This window comes from Anopheles aquasalis, chromosome 3 (assembly GCF_943734665.1).
Source record: "Anopheles aquasalis chromosome 3, idAnoAquaMG_Q_19, whole genome shotgun sequence".
NCBI lineage: Eukaryota > Metazoa > Arthropoda > Insecta > Diptera > Culicidae > Anopheles > Anopheles aquasalis.
In genome coordinates this window covers 33,833,162-33,844,260 of record NC_064878.1, presented here as the reverse complement: position 1 = coordinate 33,844,260, position 11,099 = coordinate 33,833,162, and the positions used below count along the sequence as shown (strand labels likewise).

The 11,099-nt window shown below is 38.4% G+C and overlaps 2 protein-coding genes across 2 annotated transcripts; one reads left to right on the top strand and one right to left on the bottom strand.

Moving 5' to 3' along the window:
- The first annotated feature begins 255 nt into the window (after window positions 1-255).
- LOC126575833 (phenoloxidase 8-like) lies at window positions 256-2,795 on the top strand. The gene is made up of 6 exons (XM_050236762.1): window positions 256-850; window positions 917-1,270; window positions 1,355-1,456; window positions 1,523-2,150; window positions 2,232-2,481; window positions 2,551-2,795. Exons 1-6 carry the CDS (start codon window positions 326-328, stop codon window positions 2,750-2,752), a joined length of 2,061 nt encoding a protein of 686 aa, XP_050092719.1. The 5' UTR covers window positions 256-325; the 3' UTR covers window positions 2,753-2,795.
- A 3,889-nt stretch (window positions 2,796-6,684) lies between these two features.
- LOC126575892 (odorant receptor 9a-like) lies at window positions 6,685-10,806 on the bottom strand. Its single transcript, XM_050236910.1, has 4 exons — window positions 10,337-10,806; window positions 9,845-10,283; window positions 6,818-6,970; window positions 6,685-6,738 (listed from the first exon to the last, which is right to left on the bottom strand). Exons 1-4 carry the CDS (start codon window positions 10,804-10,806, stop codon window positions 6,685-6,687), a joined length of 1,116 nt encoding a protein of 371 aa, XP_050092867.1.
- Window positions 10,807-11,099: the final 293 nt, after the last annotated feature.

The window sequence follows — 11,099 nt, the reverse complement described above, 5'->3', positions numbered from 1 at the left end:
GTCATTTGTTACATTTTAGCCACAACAACGGCGTTCCCGTCAATAACGAGAGGAAGGAATTAATCTCGCCAGAAGGCAAGAAAAATCTTAAACCGATAATGGCTAGTGGTTGTGGTTAATGTTAACCGAAAAAGCGCCCTACGTGTTGTTTTTTTGGCATGATACTGTTGCTCATGAGGATTTTGCCCTATATAAAGCGGATTATTTTGTTCCAATAGCATTCAGTAGCTCTACCAAAACATACAAGCAGCCAATCTCTAAAGTCAGACAAGCAGTCTCAAAAGTTCTAGAAGAAAGCGAATTTGTGCGTTTAAGAAGCGTTAGTATGTCGGATAACAGGAAACTACTCGCTCTATTGCAACGTCCTTTGGAACCCACGTTCTATCCCAAGGATGATGGTAAAACGGTAGTGGACTTGCCGGAGAACTTTTTGACCGAGCGTTATCGGCCGATCGGCGCTTCACTTCAAAGTCGCTTCGGAAATGATGCCGATACTCGCATCCCCGTACGAAGTGTAGCCACACCTAACATTGCATTTGCTGAAGCTATACCTCGCCGTGGAGGTTTTTCTTTGTTTATTCCGACACATCGCAAAATTGCCGGTGATCTCATTAACCTCTTCGTTAGCCAACCAAATGTGGACACGTTGATGAGTGTAGCAGCCTATTCTCGTGATCGTTTGAACCCCATTCTTTTCCAATATACGCTATCTGTTGCGATCCAACATCGCGCGGATACAAAAGATCTTAACATTCCCTCATTTTTGGAGCTATTCCCCGATTCTTTCGTCGACCCATCAGTCTTTCCCAAGTTGCGCGAAGAAGGTGCCGTTGTACAAATGGAAAATAGAGTAAGTGCTTTCCGAGACGTGATAACTCTTGCGTTGTGTTTTCAACCATCAATCTCTTGGAAACAGATGACAATTGATATCCCTATGAACTACACCGCTTCGGATCGTGAAGATGAGCAGCGTTTAGCATATTTTCGTGAAGATATTGGAGTCAACCTTCATCATTGGCATTGGCATTTGGTGTACCCTGGAGAAGGACCTGACGAGGTCGTTCGAAAGGATCGGCGAGGAGAGTTGTTCTACTATATGCATCAACAGCTGATAGCCCGTTATAACGTAGAACGCTTTTGCAATCGATTGGCCAGGGTGCGACCTTTGACCAACTTGCGAGAGCCGCTACCTGAAGGATACTTCCCCAAAATCATTCGTAGTCTAAATAACCGTGCTTTCCCTCCTCGTCCTCAAAATACTATTCTTAGGGTAAGTTTTTCTCCTTGCAACTGATTACAATTATCAATGCTATTATTGTGGCAAAATTGTTAATACTTTTCCGTTTGGATGTAGGATATCAATCGTGTCGAAGATACCGTGAACTTCACAGTAAGCGATCTGGAGCGTTCGGAAAGTAGAATAGCAGAGAGTATTGATGGTGGCTACGTTGTTGGAGTAAGTGGCTAAAATCGATCTAATAATACATAAGCGAATACTTTTAATGTTTGTTTTTACTTGCAGCCCGGTGGTGCTCGCATTCCTCTTGACGAAGCAACAGGTATTGATGTACTCGGAAACATTATGGAGCCCTGTCAGCTTTCTGTTAATCCCACTTACTATGGAAATTATCACGGGAATCTGCATAACATAATTGCCTTCAGCCATGATCCAGACAATCGCTTCTTAGAAGGATATGGTGTAGTTGGAGAATTTCAAACGGCTATGCGTGATCCATCCTTCTACCGTCTGCATGCTCAGGTCGATAACATGTTTCATCGATACAAACGTACACTTCCCTCTTACAACTCCAACCAGTTGAACTATAATGGTGTGCAGATACAATCTCTTGGTGTTCAGTTGAACCGACCTAATGCACCGGCTAATGTTCTCCTAACATATTGGCAGAGATCCCAAGTGGATCTCGCAACTGGTTTGGACTTTGGCCCTCAAGGAAACGTATTTGCCTCTTTCACACATCTCCAACATGCACCATTTACATACCGCCTCTCAGTTAACAACACCACTGGATCACCACGTCGTGGAACATGTCGTATTTTTATTGCTCCAAAGGTAGACGAACGGAATACTCCCCTTACAATGAACGAACAGCGCTTGTTGATGGTTGAACTGGACAAGTTTACCGTAAACTGTATGTTTCTGACTGTGCAGATTTCTTTGTAGTATTGCAGAACTTTAAGGTAACGGTTATTACTCTTTATTTCCATTATAGTGAATGCTGGTACCAATAATATCGTACGACGTTCTGAACAATCTAGCGTAACCATTCCTTATGAGCGGACATTCCGCCAGGTTGCCTTATCAAACGTCAATGAACCCAGCACCGCCCAATTCAGATTCTGCAACTGTGGATGGCCGCATCATTTATTGATTCCGAAAGGAACTCCCGAAGGAATTCAGTTCGATCTTTTCGCAATGATCTCAAATTATGCAGATGACACCGTCAACCAAGAGTTTGATGAGTATGATCAGCAAAAATATTTTTGAATAATGTTTTGTAATTCCACGCTTTCTTCGAATTTATTTCATAGGAATGTAAATTGCAACGATTCGCACTCCTTCTGTGGTTTACGCGACCGTCTTTATCCTGATCGACGTCCCATGGGCTATCCTTTCGACCGCTCTATTCCTACAAACGTGCAAAATCTACCTCAATTCGTGGGAGCAAATACTAACATGGCAACGACACAAGTGCAAGTTCGTTTCACCAACACCGTTATATCCAGAACTTAAAATAAGTAACCTACGCGAATATTCAATATGGATGAACATGGAAAGGAACTGAAATGAAAACGAAATAAACATACTTACTCGAAAGCATACTAAATGTGACTTTGGTTATGTATGATAAGTTATCATGTGTTGAGTTTGATATGTTGACAAAAATTAAATTTTAAAATTATTGTTTAAAACAGGAAAGGAGCAACAAGGATATGTTTCGGCGTCTTACTAGTATTTCTTTATTAAAAAATCTTTGAAGAACGTATTTCAAATCTCCATCCATTAAGGAGGTGCTTCGATATTTATTTTTTTTGCATCACATGTTCTTAACATTTTTCCTTGAATGCTGATCCTTTCAAGCACATTGTGTAAAATTGTTGAATCAATCCAAGAAAAACTGAAAAAGTTATAGATTTTTGAAAATCCGCGTTTGATAAAAGATTCCATGGTGCTCGCTACTTTGAAGCGCGTTTCCCAAAACCAACGTTGTCAAAGTCGGTGTCCATCGTACCGTAAAAACTACTGAGCCGATCGTTTTGAAATTTTTTACACATAATCTATACACTCTTTGCCAGGTAGCTCCTTCGAAATTTCATGAAAATTGTTGATATATATTTAAAGGAATATTTAAAAACCATTTTTTAAGGCAAAATGACAAAACGCATCACATTTTCAATGCCAAAAATCTTCCAAAAATCGAAAAATAGGAAATTCAGCAAAACCTTTACGGGGCTACCTGGATAAACTTATAATCTTTCAAACGAGGATCGATTTGTATTTTTCTGATGACCACCGGGAAAACGATGGGCACCGGAAAAAGTGTCTTTTCGAAGACACTACTGCCTAAATTTGATACTATGGATGAAAATTTTATTAACCCTCGGTTGGGCACCCGGCGTTTACCCCTTCGTTGGGCACCCGGGTACCCGGGTACCCCATTTATGTGCATTGCATTGTTATGTTCTTGTATCATCGTTTGTATCACTTTTATGATAAAAAAATGTGTTCTAGAACTAATTTAAGAGTCTTCGGAACGTATTTTTCTTTAAAAATCACAACAAAATTCAATTAAAACAATAAAAATAATGAACACAATGCATTGATACCCCTTCGTACGGTCATTCTCTACCGCGTACGTCGTAAAGCAAGCAATAAGATCGTAAAGTGATCGAATTTTCCAGCAAATATGTTATTGAAATTATTGATTTCTTCGAATAAAACAGTTTGGAATTGCCATAAGGCACTTTTGAGTCATAAACAATTGAGTTAATTGGGCACAATTGAGCTACGAGATCAGACCAGTTGCTACATGGTGCGTTCAGAAAGTAATGAGAATTTATTTTTTTCTGACAAAACGGTTTGAGATAACGTGTTTAATTTTTAACGATAAGGTAGAGGAAGGTTTTAGCTATCAATCGCACTTTATTTCGTTCGGCTATGACCAACTGAAAGAAAATGGGACGATTTTTCGTGAACCATGTTTTTAATTGATGGAACACCGTAGAATGTCCCCTTTCTATGGGCCATTGGTCTGGCGCGGATCATGCGGATCTTCTTCCTGGCGCGGATCATCCGGACCTACAGAAAAACATTCCGTTGGTGCCAGTAATTCATCAAGTCCTCCTACATTTCTGTTTGCGTGCTCTGTGTCAGGAAGAGGTCCGCGATGGGCTGTACCAGTGGTCCATAGAAAGAGGGCGTTCTACGATGTTACATCAACTAAAAACATGGTTCACGAAAAATCGTCCCATTTTCTTTCAGTTGGTCATAGCCGAATGAAATAAAGTGCGTTGAATAGCTAAATCCTGCCTCTATGTTGGCGTATAAAATTCAATACCTTATCTCAAACCGTTTCGTCAGGAAAAATCCAGTCTCATCACTTTCTGAACGCACCATGTATATTGGTCTCTGTGGTGTACGAAAATGCCGCATAAACCCTTTTTGATGAAGATTAGTGTATAATTTTGCTCATATGTTAAGAAAATTACACTACACGAACCATTTTTAATCAGTTTGAGAAATAATATATAATTTAAATTGCACATAAAAGGATTCAAAATATGTTGCTTATTTTTCTCCTATTGCTCATGGAAAAGCTCAAAAGTTATTAATTTTTCATCAAAATATTGTAGTTTACCTAATTAACGATTAATAAACACGTCAACATGGATAAATGTTGATAAAAAGTGTTGTTTTGTGTTTATAAACATAGCCCATGTGCATAGCCAACGTGTGGGGTACCCGGGTACCCGGGTGCCACTGGGTGGGTGTTAATTTCATCGGGCCATAATTACCTTTAAATATGAGTTATCAAAACAATTTCAACGTCAATTCGGCTTGAAATGAGTTGTACTTTGGGGATCCGGAGTTTCGTAAAAAAATATTGACGGGAAGGCATTCATTTTTTCGTTGAAAGTTGAAATGGGTACCCGGGTACCCGGGTGCCCAACCGAGGGTTAAATGTTCCCCAAAAAAAAGAACTAAATATTCTTCAAAAGTGGTAGTTTTATATGCCATTCATTTGAAAGAATAAAGTTGAATGGTTACTGTGATATCTTGCTAAGCACACACAACACGTCCGTTCAGTTGCACATCTGTTTATCCTTTATCCGTTGCAACCTTGCTGGTTCGCCTCTCATCAATACCATCATGCCACAGTTTCATCACAAAAAATCGTCAAAAATAATCCTTGTTTGTTTCCTATGTTTTCTATGGGAAAGGGGTTCTGTTTCTATGGGAAGGGGGCTTGAAACCCCTGCTTGAAGGTATCTTAAAGCCTCTACCATTCTATCAAAAGCTAGAATGCAGCCAAAATAATCTATTTCTAATTAAAGGGGGGACTTCGGTATTTTCGGGCCAAAAAAAGGCCCGTTTTTAACGATTTTTTGTGACGTAACCATTCAACTGTATTTTTTCAAATCAATGACATAATAATCTACAATATTATTATTAACTACAATAATATTATCGCCGAATATTTGGTATTGTTTTGAGCAACATTCATTGAAAAATTAATCCATGCCATCAAATTTAGGCAGTCGTGTCTTCGAAAAGATAATTTTTAGCTGCGTGACGGGTCATCAGAAAAATACAAATCGATATTCGTTAGAAAGATTATAAGTTTATCTAGGTTGCCCCGGAGAGTTTTATTTTATATTCCAATTTTTCGATTTTTGGCAGATTTTTGAAGTTGAAAAAGTGATGCTTTTTGCGACAACGAAAATCCGACTTTGACAACGTTGGTTTAGGGAAACGCTCTTCAAGGTAGCGGGCTGCATGGAGCCTTGTATGAAACGCGGATTTTCAAAAATCTGTGTCTTTGTCAGTTTTTCCTCGATTGATCCAAAACTTTTACACAATACTCTTGAAAGGATCAGCTTTCAGGGAAAAATGTTAAAAACATGTGTCACAAATAAAAATTAAATACCGAAGTCCCCCCTTATACAAATGGATGCTACGGATAATATGAGACAAATGCACACGACATCAAACCCCGACCAATGAAATACATAAAATTTGTCAGATGATTGATGAATTACCCATGTTTTCTTTTATTTGTCTAAATGAAAGGCAATTTCTTTTTTCTTCATGTTGCATACATTATCGTGAGATTCTACGCTATGTGTACACAGGGTTAGCCGTACTTAAACTCAACTATTCGTCTTCATCGTCGTTGAAACTAAGGAGATCGCGAAAAACCATTGCATAACAACTATGGATATTTCCTTGAAAAATATCTCACTTAACTAGACTGCATTAAAAGAAATAAAAATAGGGAAAATAACACAAAAATATATCGAAAATGGACATGTTTTATAGAATACAATTGGTAATATTTCCTTAATGAGTTCCCAGCTGGAAGGATTTCCCAGCAGGACAGCGGTTTGCACAAAATCGACTATTGGTCGAGTAAACGCTCCCCCCCAAGGCTCAACACAGAATATTCAAGAATCGAATGAGAGCAACATTGTTATGTATGAGCCGGATGAGCTTAATATCTGTAACAAAACATTTAATGACAAAACAATGCACACATTAACTTTAAATAACTACAACAACGCAATATTAACACTTAACCTTTTTTAGAGTTGGTAATGTTGCTGTTATGAATCCTCCTCTTGTTATAATGGGTTTTTGTGCACGCAACATGCAAAAAAGTAGCTCTTTTCTTCTGACCACTTTCCCATCATACCAATTACTTTGATATAAAGCATCGGCCACCCTTAAACTCTAAAACATAGGATTTTTATATTCAAGCATAGTCTACTTTAACTAAAGCATGGAACAGTTAATATTTGGCCACATTTTTTTACCCACCACTTTGTCCCTAGAAGTCACTTTGCTACTCTGTGGATTTTTTTTACTTGTCATAGTCTTTTTTCTAAGTGATAAAAAAATTGTCAAAATCGAACCATACTTCCAAAAGTTATCGCCGATGAAACACGAAAGGCGAAGAAAAAGTCTGCACACTCACTAAAACTGATTTTTAGCAAAAACCAGGAGACAAATTTGACTTTAGCTAACATAGAGGGATAAGCGCTGATAAAATTTCTCGTAAACTGCTCTTCTGGCAAGCGATCTGCAGTTGTGGTTTGAAAACGAATGTTTTTATGATGGGAGGGTCCATGAACGGCCGTTTGTACAAAGAAAAATGGCTGTAAAAGATTATTCCATCTTTTATTAAATCTCGCAAAGCTCTCGTTAAGATTTGGCACGACTAAGCAAGCTGCCACTACTGCACGGAGGTCATTTCATACCAAAAATGTTCAATCCTCCAAATTGCCCACAATTTAGTCCACTCCACAATTTCGAATTATATTGGGCTATTATGAAACAAAAACTGAAGAAATAGGGTAAAGTTATTTAACAACCAGGTGTAATGTACAAATGGTGGGAAAAAATGGCCAATGGTATCTTCCACTACTGTACTGCATAAAACCAAAAATGCATATCCTTATGAAATATCTACAAAATGACACCTTTTCCATGTTATTTCTTTTCAGCTTATTTTTAGAGTGCGATGTGTCCTATTTTATGCGGCCAACTATTAACTGTTCCAAGCTTATAGTATACAGGTTGAGGCAAAAAAACTGTAACACAGTTAAAACACCGTATCTTTTTCATTTTTGTTTGGATTTTATTAAGTAAATCCAAAAAATGTTGGGAATTTATACTTAAAACCGTAGAAGAAACCATCGCTCGTCGGGGTGCTTTGTGGGACTTTGGCTCATTCTTGGAGAAGCATTTACATAAGCTGTTCAAAACTATATAATTTTTTAGGTCTAACCTTGCTCTTAAAAATGCGGCAAACGGAAAAGTCCTGCGCTTTTTGCACCCATATATAGTTATGGTTGGCTAATGTATCTAGATATTGTAGAGTTGTGTAGACTTAGGGTTTGGATAGTATAAGTGATAGATAATAATTGTATATTCGTATTATTTTAAATAAGAGTTAGTCGTAAACCAGCAAGCAGAAACAAAGGTTATGAATAAATTATAATTGGTGCAGCCGGTAGGATAGGCCCGAGTGATAGTGATAATAGTGGACAAGTCACTTTATAAAGAAAAAGTGATAAAGAGCAATCCCGCAGAGATAATATCAACGCTTTCGTGACAAGCAGACGTTTCGCCACGACGCATCACATGGAGTACCAGCATGGTCAGGCCGACCTACGCACACGACAAAGGATCGATCCGATCGGATTTGCAGTCTCAATCCCTCCAGTAGGTAGACAGCAGTGAGATAACGGTGTTTTTCTTTTTCTTCGTCAGCTCGCATCACAAGGCTCGCACGTGTGTAATGAAGCGAAAATCTAAAAAATCACTACCAGATAGGGTTTTTCTAGGTGGACGCGTTAACAAAGCAGAGGTCAACTACTCCACTACGGAGAAAGAAGCCCGAGCCATCATATGGGCAGTTACCAAGTACAAGCCTTATCTTTATGGTAACAAATTCACCTTAGTTACAGATCATAAGGCCGTTTCTACACTGCGCCAAAATTTTCGCTGCCAAAACGAAACTTATAGGATTCCCATAGAATTCTTATGGGAATATACAAGATTCCTATGGGAATCCTATAAGTTTCGTTTTGGCAGCGAAAATTTTGGCGCAGTGTAGAAACGGTCTGAGACCGTTTCTACACTGCGCCAAAATTTTCGCTGCCAAAACGAAACTTATAGGATTCCCATAGAATTCCTATGGGAATATACAAGATTCCTATGGGAATCCAATAAGTTTCGTTTTGGCAGCGAAAATTTTCGCGCAGTGTAGAAACGGTCTGAGAGTGTTTCTACACTGCGCCAAAAGATATATAGATAGGATTCCCATAGAATTCCTATTGGAATATGAAAGATTTCTATGGGAATCCTATAAGTTTCGTTTTGGCAGCGAAAATTTTGGCGCAGTGTAGAAACGGCCTGAGACCGTTTCTACACTGCGCCAAAATTTTCGCTGCCAAAACAAAACTTATTGGATTCCCATAGGAATCTTGTATATTCCCATAGGAATTCTATAGGAATCCTATAAGTTTCGTTTTGGCAGCGAAAATTTTGGCGCAGTGTAGAAACGGTCTGAGGGAAGATACAGAGTCCTGTTGGAATCTCTAGCTGAATTGTTTGCATTTGTAGGACTGCAATGAACCTTTTAATAGCTTTGGCACATGAATTTGTTAATTTATTTCGGATCCATCGAACAAAAACATGCGAGAAGTGCGAAAAATTGCGTGTTATCGCATCTCAACCCATTATCAACCCAGTTTATGCGTCCTGGTGGCCAGCCGAGGGTGTAAATTATCAGCTGACTTTCCTGGAAACTAAACCACATATTTTTTTCGTTTAAAAACTACAGGATAACGAATAGATTCTCATCAAAGAAAATCAAGTTCGGAATTTTATCACTTGCGGCCAAGCGGCTAAGGCTTCTTCTACGGTCTCAAGACCATAATTCATCCAAAAAGTAAGACACTGTAAAAAACATAACTGATTTTAAAAGTTTATGAAATTCCCAAGCTTTATTGGTTTTACAAGCAAAAATGAAAAAGATATGGCGTTTTAACTGTGTTGCACTTTTTTGCCTCACCCCGTACTTTAACAGCGATCGCCTACCTCGTAATACATTCTAGATCCATGATATGTGTATATAACTGCCTGTAATATCATTACAAATCCAAACGATAACAACATTAACATCCGAGGGGTGTTAAAAAAAACAACCATTTGATATCCAATTACACACAGTAGAAGTGAGTCAAGTAACAATAGAAAGAAAACAGTATAACTAAATAAGTTGGTCATGCTCAGGCACAACTTAAGTACATCTTTGTGGTAATGCATCAGTGATTTAAATTCACGATTGCGCTCTTTTGAAAAATCTAATGCTTGAAATCGGTGTTGCAGGATGTTGAAATGTATCGCAACATGTGTAGCCAATTCTGAAAAACACGTATCTACACTTGCACTAATGAAAATACTCATGTGAATAGAATCGCAGTTCACCAGAAAAGTTACGAAAAAAGTTACAGGATGTTGATAGCTATGAGGGAAACTAAAAAACGGCAGTTAAGATCGGTTGCTAAATTGAAATTTTGATAAACTTACGCCATGGGAGCAACGAAACGGATATTTTGATCAGCTTGGCGAACAGTTGCAACAACAGCGTTCAATATGTAAAACCATCCAACTATCAGCGACGATGTGATATATATTTTTGTGAGCTTAGCATGAAATTGACTGCTGTCGTGGAATATTTTTATTCCGTCACAATTTGAATGTACTTGAAGTTTTTTGAATGAATCAATCAAAGCGAATATAGTTGACGAATGGAACACAAACATGTAGAATTTGGAAATTGCCACCATACATACTACCATTGTTGGAATAACATCACAAATAGCCAGAAAGTTATCAACATTTTGGAAAATATAAATTGTTTGCAAAATCAGGAAACTTATCAAAACTAAAAAACAATAAAATCTACGGATATTCCACAACATGGAATTTTCGCGAAGCACTCCGCAGTAACGAAGAAACCACAGTTCTGAGCTCAGAAAGTTATCAACATGCACCATGTCGGATGATTAGAGACTTAGTGACATATCATATGTTTGAGCGGCTGTAATTCCATTTAGAAGAAGTCGAGTAGTATTGTTTGATGAGCTATATTCAATCTGTCGTCCTAATGACATTCTGATTAAGATATGACCCAGTGTGCAATGTAGATCGCCCGAAGTACACCTCTGCCTGCGAAGTAGCGAGAGAAAAAGGGGAACGCGACGCTCACTATGGTCCCCCTCGCAAATTCGTTAACACGCTGTCAAAAGGCCGCTGCAGACCAAATGCGTTACGATAGTTATACTATTAC